The sequence below is a fragment of the Marmota monax genome, unplaced genomic scaffold (genome assembly GCF_021218885.2).
Source record: "Marmota monax isolate L192 unplaced genomic scaffold, Marmota_monax_Labrador192_F-V1.1 WCK01_AAM20220418_F8-fsc00256, whole genome shotgun sequence".
In the NCBI taxonomy this organism is placed as follows: domain Eukaryota; kingdom Metazoa; phylum Chordata; class Mammalia; order Rodentia; family Sciuridae; genus Marmota; species Marmota monax.
In genome coordinates, this window is record NW_026692286.1 from 700,196 (window position 1) to 713,093 (window position 12,898).

The 12,898-nt window shown below is 39.5% G+C and overlaps 1 protein-coding gene across 1 annotated transcript; it reads left to right on the top strand.

Moving 5' to 3' along the window:
* The first annotated feature begins 3,305 nt into the window (after positions 1 to 3,305).
* LOC124090109 (melanoma inhibitory activity protein 2-like) lies at positions 3,306 to 8,880 on the top strand. The gene is given in 4 exon segments (XM_046440501.1): positions 3,306 to 3,728; positions 3,731 to 5,320; positions 5,322 to 5,421; positions 8,735 to 8,880. Coding segments are annotated over 4 exon segments (2,259 nt in total).
* Positions 8,881 to 12,898: the final 4,018 nt, after the last annotated feature.

Consider the following 12,898-nt stretch of genomic DNA (forward strand, 5'->3'; position numbering starts at 1 on the left):
ATCCCTTTATGTTCAAAACACTAGAAAAATTAGGGATAACAGGAAATTACCTCAAAATGATAAAAGCTATATACGCTAAGCCTCAGGCCAGCATCTTTCTCAATGGAGAAAAGTTGAAGACATTCCCTTTAAAATCTGGAACAAGACAGAGATGCCCTCTCTCACCACTTCTATTCAACATAGTTCTTGAAACACTAGCCAGAGCAATTAGACAGATGAAAGACATTAAAGGCATAAATATAGGAAAAGAAGAACTTAAATTAGCACTATTTTCAGTTGACATGATCCTAAACCTAGCAGACCCAAAAAATTCAACCAAGAAACTTCTAGAACTAGTAAATGAATCCAGCAAAGTGCAGGATATAAAATCAATACCAATAAATCAAAGGCATTCCTGTATATCAGTGACAAATTCTCTGAAATGGAGATGAGGACAACTACTCCATTCACAATATCCTCAAAAAAAATACCTGGGAATCAACTTAACAAAAGAGGTGAAAGAGCTATACAATGAAAACTACAGAACCCTGAAGAAAGAAATAGAAGAAGACCTTAGAAGATGGAAGGATTTACCTTGCTCGGGGATTGGTAGAATTAATATTATTTAGATGGCCATATTACCAAAAGCACTTTACAGATTCAATGCAATTCCCATCAAAATCCCAATGACATTCTTGCAGAAATGGAAAAAGCAATCATGAAACTCATCTGGAAAAACAAGAGACCCAGAAGAGCTAAAGTAATTCTAAGCAGGAAGAGTGAAATTGGTGGTATCGAGATTCCAGATTTTAAACTATACTATAGAGCAATAGTAACAAAAACAGCATGGTACTGGCACCAAAACAGGCTGGTAGACCAAGGGTACAAAATAGGGACACAGAGACAAATCCACAAAATTACAACTACCTTATATTAGACAAAGGTGCTAAAACATGCAATGGAGAAAGAATAGCATCTTCAACAATGGTGCTAGGAGAACTGGAAATCCATATGCAACAAAATGAAATTGAATCCCTTTCTCTCACCATGCACAAAAGTCAACTCAAAATGGATCAAGGAGCTAGGAATCAGACCAGAGACTCTGCATGTAAAAGAAGATAAAGTTGGCCCTAATCTTCATCACGTGGGGGCAGGCCCCAAATTTCTTAATAAGACACCTATAGCACAAGAGTTAAAACCAAGAATCAACAAATGGGACAAATTCAAACTAAAAAGTTTTTTCTCAGCAAGAGAAATAATATGTGAGGTGAATAGGAAACCTACATCCTGGGAACAAATTTTTACCCCTCAAACATCAGATAGAGCTCAATCTCTAGAGTATACAAAGAACTCAAAAAGTTAAACAACAACAACAAAATAACCCAATCAACAAATGGGCCAAGGACTTGAACAAAAACTTCTCAGAAGAGGATATACAATCAATCAACAAATACATGAAAAAATGCTCACCATCTCTAGCAATCAGAGAAATTCAAATTAAAACTACTCTAAGATACCATCTCACTCCAATAAGAATGGCAGCCATTATGAAGTCAAACAACAGTAAGTGCTGGCGAGGTTGTGGGGAAAAAAGTACACTCATACCTTGCTGATGGGACTGCAAATTGGTGCAGCCAATTTGGAAAGCAGTATGGAGATTCCTTAGAAAGCTGAGAATGGAACCACCATTTGACCTAGCTATTCCCCTTCTCAGACTATAGCAAAAAGACCTAAAAAGAGCATACTACAGGACACAGCCACATCAATGTTTATAGCAGCACAGTTCACAATAGCTAGAATGTGGAACCAACCTAGATGCCCTTCAATAGATGAATGGATAAAAAAAATATGGCATTTATACACAATGGAATATTACTCAGCACTAAAAAGTAACAAGATCATGGCATTTGCAGGCAAATGGATGGCATTAGAGCAGATTATGCTAAGTGAAGTGAGCCAATCCCTAAAAAACAAATGCCAAATGTCTTCTCTGATATAAGGGGGGTGACTCAAAATGGGATAGGGAGGAAGAGCATGAGAAGAAGACTACCACTAAATAGGGAAGAAAGGTGGGAGGGAAAAAGAGGGAGAAGGAAAGTTGCATGGAAGATGGAAGGAGAAGTACATTGTTATACAGAATACATATATGATGTTCTAATGAGAAAAAGAAAAAAAGTGTGTCACATTAGATTGGATAGACAGAAAGGATGGGAGAGGACGGGAGGAGTAAGGAGGATAGGAAGGGCAGCAGAATAGAATAGACAATATGATTGATGTATGTACATTCCGTGTATGTATTATATGTAAAAATACATTCTGCTGTCATGTATGACTAAAAAAAATTAAAAAATAAAGTAAAAAAATGACAGTACAATGATCTAAAATAACAGTTCTTATTTAACCAGTTGTTTAATTTTTATGGTTGCTTGCTCTATAAAAAAAATAAAACTTAATAAAAACAATGCTATGGGTAAACTTAAAAAAATGAAAAATAAGTCATTAACCCAGCTTTAAAAAAAAAAAAAGAAAAAAAAAGAAAGAAAGAAAGTAGTGTATCATGATAGCTTTTTCCTTTAGAAATAATTCAAATGACCTTCCTAGAAAGAGTCAGCAGGTCTGGGGATATAGCTGAGTGGTAGTGGGCTGGCCTAGCATGCAGAAGGCCTTGGAGTGTAAACCCCAGTACTGCAAGAAAAGCAAAGGGAGGGAAGGGAGAAAAAAGAAGGGAGGGAGGGAGGAAGGGAGGAAGTAAAAAAGGAAGAAAAAAAGGAAAAAATGAAGAAAGGGAGGGAGGAAGGAAGGAAGAATAAAGGGAGAGGACAAGGGCAGGGAAAGGATGGGTCATTAAAGCAAAAGGGCAAGCAGTACAAATATAAATATATGACCTAAAATCTGTTGAGACAGTTTAGAAAGCTTTAGAATTTGTGTGGCATCAAACTGAATGGTATTATGACTGTATAGAAACTTCATAGGAAGCTCCATCTTGGCCTAGCCTAAAGCAAACCCAGGGGTGGGTGGCATGGAGAGGACTCCTCTCTGGCTGGAGTGGAAGGGACCTGAAACTGTGGCGCTTCAGGATGCACTGGGTAGGAAAGAAAGGGGCCAAGACTCCCCTGATGGGCACTTGAGCACCACAAGGCTCCTGGGAGTCCTTCACCCCAGCTCCCCCCATCACAACCCCCCCCCTTGCAGGGGTTCTCAGTGGTCTTCTCCGTTGCCTGGTGCAGGTTTGAGTTCCTGAGCAAACACCTGAATGTCTACAGCCTATGTTGGCCTGCCTGGGCAGGCATTGTTGTGGTGGCAACAGACAGAGCCATCTTGGCATGATGGAGGCACCAAGGACTGCTCCTCAGCCATATTAGCGGGTGGTCCTGGAAGAAGTAGGCAGGGTTGTGGCAGCATTGTCTGAAGACATGAAGCCAGGCCCTAATCCTTCTGGCGTTCCATGGGAGTTGGTGATGTGTAGAGCTATTGGATGTTTTGCTCTTCTCTTGTTTTTGTGGAGAAGTTTTCAGTGTGTTAGAAACAGACTTTATGTGGGAAGAGAAAAACAGCTGGCTCTAAAACTTTCTGGACGAATTGAAGAAAAATGTGAACTACTTGAAAAAGTTAGCCTTGTTCAAAAAGACCATGAAGTCTTAGAGTCAACTTTAAAGGGTGGCAGTATTGAGAAGGGTCCAAGAGAAGGCCCAAATTTGGAGGCAACCTATAAAAAGCTGCATAGGTCCAAACCTAGCCATGGGGATGAAAGACTCTTTCTAGAAAAAGACTCTTTCTAGAAAAAGAGCTAAAAGAACAGAAGGCCAAACATTGTAAACAGGATGAAATCACGGCAGATATATCGAGAAGGATAAAGTCCCTTGAAGGTGAATCAGAATCCCTCAGATCACAAATAGCTGAAACTAAAACAAACTTGAGACTGCTTCAAATGAGTGAGGAAGGACTTATTCTGGCAATGAAAGAAGCTTTAGATGAAAGTTCCCAGCTTCAGCAAAGTCAGAAACCGATCTTACAAGGAGACGCTGAAGCATGGAGGGAACAAGGACGTGTCCAATGTAAAGAGAGCACCACATTGGAAGACTCTCAAGTCCATGCAGAAAAAGTTCGAAGTGATAAAGAAAATCACATGGAGTCTCTGACTGAAGGCTTGCTGAAAGATAGGTCTTCTCCAACCAAGGGAGCCCAAACAGACATTGGGAACTTGGAATGGGGAATGACGAGTGAATCAGGAATTGGTGCTCACTTGGATGATGAGCCCAAAGGAGCTTTGAAGAAACTGGTTGATGGTGCTAAGCTAAAGGCCTCCTTAGAAACCTTAGAAGGACAAAGATATCAAACTTGTGCTTTCTTATCTGAAGTAGAGAAAAAAAAGGAAGACCTTAGAGAACAGATTAGAAGTCTGAAGACTGAAGAGGCAACCTTGCTGTCAGAAAATACACGGCTTGAAGGTGAGAAAGAGAACCTTCAGCAGAAAGTTAAAGTCATGATGGAATGCTATCAAGAAAATATGATGAAACTCCATGGGAAACTCAGAGTAGAGGAAAATTACCGGGTGGAGCAAGAGGAGAAACTTTCCAAGGTCAAAGAAGAGATGGGCCATACAAGAGAAGAGCTGGAGACCTACAGAAAGCGAGCCAAATATCTTAAAAAAGAATTGGAGAGAACCATTCAGTCCTGTCAGGGGAAGATTATTTACTCTGAGAAAAAAGCACATGAGAGTGAGTTGGCGGCTTGGATTGCTGAAAGAAACCTCCATTATTTCATGAAACAAAACGCTCGCAATGGACAAAAGTTAACTGAAAGGGAGCTTCAATTTGAACTTGTAGAGGAAGATCCCTGTGCACTTGGTGTTTCAAATGCAGCATTGGGCAGAAAGCATTCCCCCAATGGTCCCTCACCATTGCGTCCTCCTTGGCAAGGTGGATGTTATTCGAATTATGGTAGACCATCGCGACCAGAAGAACTCAGAGGTTCTAATATGCCTTCTTTGGATAAAGAGGATGGGCCTATGTCTTCAGAAAGTCAATCCAGTAGAAAGGAGACCAAAATCGATCTTGGTGATTCCAATGTGCCCGATTCATCTCTCCCTGCTGAAAACCAAGCAACTGGCTCTGGCTCATTGTTGGCACCTTTCCCTCCAGTCAGAGGTGAATTGTTTCCTGTGGACCCGAGGAGTCAGTTCATGAGAAGAGGACCATTTTTCCCTCGGCCTCCTCCAGGAAAAAGGTATGGAGCACCTCGAGATTATTTTCCACCGGGCCCACCACCCCCTCCATTTTTTCCAATGCCAGATGTCTATGAATGGAGGTATTTTCCTCATGACCTTCCCCCAAGAGCTGGATTTCCTCCCCCCACCCCCGCATTCTGAAAGTAGAAGTGAGTGCCCTTCAGGCTTCATTCCACCTTCAAGTGAGCCTGCTACTGAACACCTGCTGCAGTCTGGCTGGGCACAATCAGGAGCCACTTGTCAAAAGAAACTAACTTTATTTTTAGAACGACACACGCCAAACAAAATAGCCTCTCAGGAAAAACCCTCAGAGCCTCAACTGCCACCACCGGCTTTCCACAAGCCTCTCTCTCCCACACACGCTTCTCTCCACCTCCCCCTGTATGAGCTCAAAAAACAAAATAGAACTTCATGATATGGCAAAGGGCAATAATAAAATAGATATTGAAAAAAGCATCCTGGTTCTGTTGCAGATGTAAGAATAGCCAAACTGGAGTTTTGGATATCAGTTGTTATGGATTTGAGCCAAATCATCTTCTTTTTGGTCTGTAGAAATCGCTTTAGTTAATCTTTCTGGAATCCAAATCAGCTGCTGTTCTCCCTGTGGAAACACATAAACAGACCCCCGACTCCAGACAATCACTGGGTCAGGACCTTGGTTAATCTCTCTGGAATCCAAATCGGCTGCTGTTCTCCCTGTGGAAACACACAAACAGACCCCCGACTCCAGACAATTACTGGGTCAGGACCTTTCCATTGTCCTGTTAGAATATCCTTCCAAAGTACCTTGGGCTTATGCACATTTTTTGGACACATATGCCTTTCCGCAGCACTAAGTCCTGATGAATCCAAATTTAAAAAGTTTAGAGTAAAAAGGGTTATTTTAAGTTTATCTTTGGGGAATATATACCCCTTCCCAATTCCTTCTTTTTGCTTTAATAAGTACATTTTAATAGTTTGATGAGCTCTTTCAACTATGCCTTGTCCCTGTGGATTGTATGGGATTCCTGTTATATGAGTAATGCCAAATGTTGAGCAAAATTGTTTAAAAGAGGTAGAAGTATAACCAGGGGCATTATCTGTTTTTAACTGTTTTGGAACACCCACAGTGGCAAAATTTTGTAAGCAATGAGCTATAACATCTTTAGTTTTTTCTCCGGCATGAAGGGAGCCCATCAAAAATCCAGAAGAAGTATCAACTGTAACATGCAAATATTTTAATTTTCCAAATTCTGGCAAGTGTGTGACGTCCATCTGCCAAATATGGTTAGGTATCAATCCTCTAGGATTGACTCCAAGATTAACTTGTGGTAAAAAGGTCACACAATTTTGACATTGTTTTATTATTTGTCTAGCTTGTTCCTTAGTTATTTTAAAACGCTTTTGTAAAGTATTAGCATTGACATGGAACTTTTTATGAAAATTTATAGCTTCTTCTAGTGTAGAGAAAATATGTATGTCATGTGTAGTTTTATCTGCTAAATCATTGCCCAAACTAAGGGCTCCAGGCAATCCTGTATGTGCCCTGATATGTCCTCTAAAGAATGGATCTTTTCTGTCCCAGATTAGACTTTGTATAGTGGAAAGCAAAGAGAAAACAGTAGAAGAAGGGGAAATCCTACCAGCATCTTCAAGAGATACTATAGCATTAACTACATACTGACTATCAGAAAATAAATTAAATACAGAATCTTTAAACATCACAAAAGCTTGTAAAACTGCATTAAGCTCTACCTTTTGAGCGGATTGTTTGGGTACTAAAAATGTAAAAGTTTGATCAGGGGTAACTACTGCTGCTGTACCATTATTTGACCCATATATTCTAGTGCTTGCTAGCATCTGCTCTTCCACAATAGAGGACTTGGGAACAATAGAATTTGACTGAAACACAGTAGATTCATATAGTGAGGGATATCAATATTCCTCATAAATGCTGTGGACACTGGAGTACTGATATTGGGTAAAAGGATCCTGTTTACAGTTTGTGAAGTAGGAGACTCTGAATCATTAATACAATTCTTTTTAGTAATTATCAAGACCACATGGTTCTAGGCTTGGTACTTTAAAAAAGGGAAATGTTAGAAAAGTTTATGGAGATGAAATTTTCTCTAGCTTTCATATTATTTTTAAGAATAGGAATCTTTCAAAAGTATAGGATTTAATACTCTTTAAGAGGTTGTACTTAACCTCACTTGTTAAAATTAAAATAGTATAGAACTTTCACCTCCACATTATACAACATGTAAAACTCTGGCTAGAATATTAAATAATGATTATCATGTAGGGAGTATAAATAGGCATTGCACTTGTTGTCTGTGTCTAACAAAATATGATGGTGCCTATGATCCAGAATAATCCACTTCTGAACCCAAAACCCAGAGCAGACTGAAGTGTACAGTATAAAATATATTTTTTATTACCCCATAAACTTTTTGACTGAGTTTTACCATAGAAGATATAGTGAATATTCACCTATTACAGCTTAGTAATATATATTCATGAAAATTAAATAACATTTACTCTGACACCTTTTAATACATTCTCTTCTCTTTTCAAATGTAGATTGCATACTACTTAATTTATTTTATTAACTGGTGTTTGGAAAAAAACTGCCATGAAACACTAGCAATATGTTCATCATGGCAACTATATGTCTCTTCACTATAGTATTGTTTAATGGGAAGGGGGGAGGGCTGAATATAACTTAAAAGTCCTTTAGTATGTAGAAAAGTATAATGTGAATTACAATTCAGTTACCAGTTTGAACTTGATCTAGGTAACATGGATACATCTCTCTGCAATAGGCATGCTTCTGAAAAATAGAATGTAGAGCTACAAAAGTGTAGAGAGCCACAAACAAGTCAAGATGGCGCCTGGCACTTTGCCAAAAGGAGTGGTTTGAGGTAATGCCAGCGAGTCATTAAGATGATGTTGATTGAGTTGAGCTGTGTATAATTATTAAAATGATGAGGATTGCTGTATCTGGATGATGTTAATTGAAACAAGCTGTGTATAATTAGTTAAGTGTATATGTACCTCTACTCTCCTACAATAAAGCAGCTCCCGATGTATCAACCTTCACAAGTTGCCTGTCACTCCCCCTGGCTATTTTGCCCAGCCAGCTGGACTGTGGCAGATGGTGGCCTGTACAGGGAGCCCCAGGATCCTCGGGGGTGAGTGACAAGGAAAAGCTGCCAGTCCCTAAAGATAGATAGGACAGGAGCAAATCTGCTCCTCCCTAGCAGACAGGGCGAGAGGAAGGATGGCCATTTTAAAAAAATGGAGAAGATTGATACAATATGTTTGTATCTTGTTTTGTCTTTGTCTTTGTTATGGAAATATGGAAGGGGTGTTGGGTAAATTGCTGAGGGAAGGAGGCACCCCAGTGGAATCAAGATCATTTAGGACATATGTTGATAAAAGCTCAGGAACTCTAGTCAGAGGAAGGAAGAAAGTTCAGAGGAGGAAGGATTATTGGGGAAGGAATTACAACAGGAGGCTCCTATGAATCTCTTTTCATCACTGGAGGGTGCATGAAGCATGTTGGCTGCTGTGGGTGTGAGCCGGTCGTGGGCGCAGTGGGGACTTTCCAGCTGGTGGCTCTTCCCCCCTCCCACGCCATGGGACTGCCCGAGGATGCTGCAGCTGTGGAGGCCGGGCCCCAGCGCCCCTGAAGTTTGGTGATTTCCAATGCCAATAACTACAATGGTTCTCTCCTACCTGGAAGCTAATGAGTAATGAGCACCATTAAGGCCTATTTCTTTTTTTTTTAATTCTTTATTCTTTATTTATTTGTTTTTAGTCATACATGACAGCAGAATGAATTTTGACATATAATACATACACGGAATACTCATACATCAATCATATTGTCAATTCTATTCTGCTGCCTTTCCTATCCTCCTTACTCCTCCCCTCCTCTCCCATCCTTTCTCTCTATCCAATCTAATGTGACACACTTTTTTTTTCTTTTCTCATTACAACATCATATATGTATTCTGTATAATAGTGAGGTTTTCCTTCCATCTTCCGTGCAACTCCCCTTCTCCCTCTTTTTCCCTCCCACCTCTCTTCCCTATTTAGTGGTAGTCTTCTTCTAAAACCATGCAATGGAGAAAGGATAGCATCTTCAACAATGGTGCTAGGAGAACTGGAAATCCAATGCAACAAAATGAAACTGAATCCCTTTCTCTCACCATGCACAAAAGTCAACTCAAAATGGATCAAGATGCTAGGAATCAGACCAGAGACTCTGCATCTAATAGAAGATAAAGTTGGCCCTAATCTTCATCACATGGGGGCAGACCCCAAATTTCTTAATAAGACACCTATAGCACAAGAGTTAAAACCAAGAATCAACAAATGGGACAAATTCAAACTAAAAAGTTTTTTCTCAGCAAGAGAAATAATATGTGAGGTGAATAGGGAGCCTACATCCTGGGAACAAATTTTTACCCCTCAAACATCAGATAGAGCTCTAATCTCAAAGAACTCAAAAAGTTAAACAACAAAAAAGCAAATAACCCAATCAACAAATGGGACAAGGACTTGAACAGAAACTTCTCAAAAGAGGACATACAATCAATCAACAAGCACATGAAAAAAATGCTCATCATCTCTAGCAATCAGAGAAATGCAAATTAAAACTACTCTAAGATACCATCTCACTCCAATAAGAATGGCAGCCATTATGAAGTCAAACAAAAATAAGTGCTGGCGAGGATGCGGGAAAAAGGTACACTCATACATTGCTGGTGGGACTGCAAATTGGTGCAGCCAGTTTGGAAAGCACTATGGAGATTTCTTGGAAAGCTTGGAATGGAACCACCATTTGACCCAGCTATTCCCCTTCTTGGACTATACCCAAAAGACCTAAAAAGAGCATACTACAGGGACACAGCCATATCAATGTTTATAGCAGCACAATTCACAATAGCTAGAATGTGGAACCAACCTAGATGCCCTTCAATAGATGAATGGGTTTAAAAAATGTTGCATTTATACTCAATGGAATATTACTCAGCACTAAAAAATAACAAGATCATGGCATTTGCAGGCAAATGGATGGCATTAGAGCAGATTATGCTAAGTGAAGTTAGCCAGTCCCTAAAAAACAAATGCCGAATGTCTTCTCTGATATAAGGGGGGGTGACTCAAAATGGGATAGGGAAGAAGAGCATGAGAAGAAGACTACCACTAAAAAGGCCTATTTCAAATCTAAAAACCCTTGAGATAATGTACTAAATTGTTCAGAAAGTTGTTTCTTAGTGCCTGCTGGAATACTACAGGATTTTCTTTAGCCATCATTGTCGGAGTTCCTGCCTTCGTCCCAGTGCCGGTGAGTACGAGGGTGGAGAGATTTCCACTGTTGCTGAGAACCGGACGAGACTTCGGATCATCATAGCTGATTGCTGTTTCTGCTGCTACAGCTTAGGCTAGCTGCCTGCAGAAATTATCTGGGCTGTGATTTACCTGGACTGTGAACTTCATGGACTGTGATTTAATTAGATACTGCTTTACCTGGATTGTGACAACAAACTGTAATCTATTGATACAACAAATTGTAACTTGGTATCTTTGCTGGTATAATTTTTCCAAAGGCTTCTTACTTGGAGCCATCAATTGGCTTGGTATCATGGCATTTTGTATCCTCCCCTTCTGCTTGTAGCAGATTATTTATGGTGTTTGTGTAAAAAACACTATGGTCATTATCCACAAGTATGGCTAAGTGTGTTGGGCCAGTGGTCAAAGACAGGTAGGATCCAATTACAATGGTACCAACCTAAGACAGGAGGCTCACGATTTGAGGTCAGACCATCCAATGATGGGTAAGGACCATGTATAGTATTGGACAACCTAGAACAGGCACGGTCCCTAAGCCACATACTTGTTGTTTAAAAATAAAAGGGGGGAAATGTAGAGAGCCACAAACAAGTCAAGATGGCACCTGGCACTTTGCCAAGAGGAGTGGTTTGAGGTAACACTAGCGAGTCATTAAGATGATGTTGATTGAGTTGAGCTGTGTATAATTGTTAAGATGATGAGGATTGCTGTATCTGGATGATGTTAACTAATTATACACAGCTTGTTTCAATTAAGTGTATATATACCTCTACTCTCCTACAATGAAGTGGCTTCCGCTGTATCAACCTTCACAAGTTGCTTGTCACGCCCCCCCCCAGTTGTTTTGCCCAGCCAGCCAGACTCCAGCACAAAAGCAGAATGATATTTTCAGAATACCATGTTATGTTTGTAGATGATAGATAGATAGATAGATAGATATACAAATATGAGAATGGTCTGGCAGTATATTTTTTTTAAATAATAACATCTCAGTAGTGTGGAGGTACTAGCAGATAAAGAGGACTGTAGCTACATGTGCAATGGTTTAACTTCTAAAGAGTTTTTAAAAGGTTTACTGACAAAAATTTCAAAGGGTTTCAGTAAGTTTTGAGGTGTAACTTAGTAAAATGAGTTTAGAGCTGACAAGGAATCACGTACAGTTCAATAGAACCAGGTATAATATGCATACACATGAATCCATGAATAAGAGGAAAGAGGAAAATTAAATAAAAATCAGAAGAACTGAGGAGAGATTAGGAATATGGAGGTGTGTAGGAACAGCTGGATAAGAAAGCATGAAAGTGGGCAGAAAAAGAGGAAGAAAAGGCCTCCCAGATTGTAAACTGATCCATCCCTCCTGGGTATTTCAACTGTATAAATAACAGAGTGGATGGCTTAGTGGGAATGTACTTTTGAAACTCTGTTGACACAGACAACAGAAAGTGCCATGAGGGTGGCAAACTGAACCCAGTAAGGCCAATTAACCCCTTTGCCTTGGTATTATATACTAATTACCTATCTTCCCGTGCCTCTGTTGATCTACATTGATATGTTTTAGGACCAAATGCAATGATAAATCATTGTTTCATGCATTGATAAATTCTCCCAATTTCACAAAGCACACATCCATTTTATTGAGTGTTCTGAATACCTTCTTTTCTACTCACATCTGGTTTTAATACACACTTTGAAAGGAAAGAAGTTGTCCCTAAGCCACCCACATCCTTTATTAAACTACAAATTGAGTGTTATTTCAAGTTGTTTTGGCTTGCTCCTCAAGATAGCCTGTCAAACCTAGAAATTGTCATTCTCCAACTAGGTGTACAAATATTTGCAAAAAAACATGTTGTGCAGAGTTGAAATATGTGAAAGCCTCCTTTTTATGAAGTACAGTAAATAACAAAAGCTTGTAATTGTCCAGTTGAAAAGGAAGTCAATTCTCATAAATGCTTATTCATCAATTCTACCACTGACTCTTCTTCAGTATCCACCACACAAAGGTGTCAACATCATCCCACCATCAACTGAAGTACCATGTCAAATTTTCTCCTAACCATATTACTTATCATTGAAACCTATTAATAATTACTTTCCTAAATGCTAGTCAAACAATGGGAATTTAACAACAGGTTCTTTTGAGGAGGGCAATTAAGGAATAATACACTGTGTTTCTTATCCCAACAAAGATCAACAGCACTCTGAAAAGATTGAAAAACAATGAATGTTGTCCTGCTCTGCTTTTTCTCTGTGCTTCCCACCAAGTAACAAAATGCAAAAGAGCTGGAGAATTCTGCTTTCCTCATGAAAGGGATGCTCTGTTGACTTCTGTAGGCACATCAAAATTGGAGA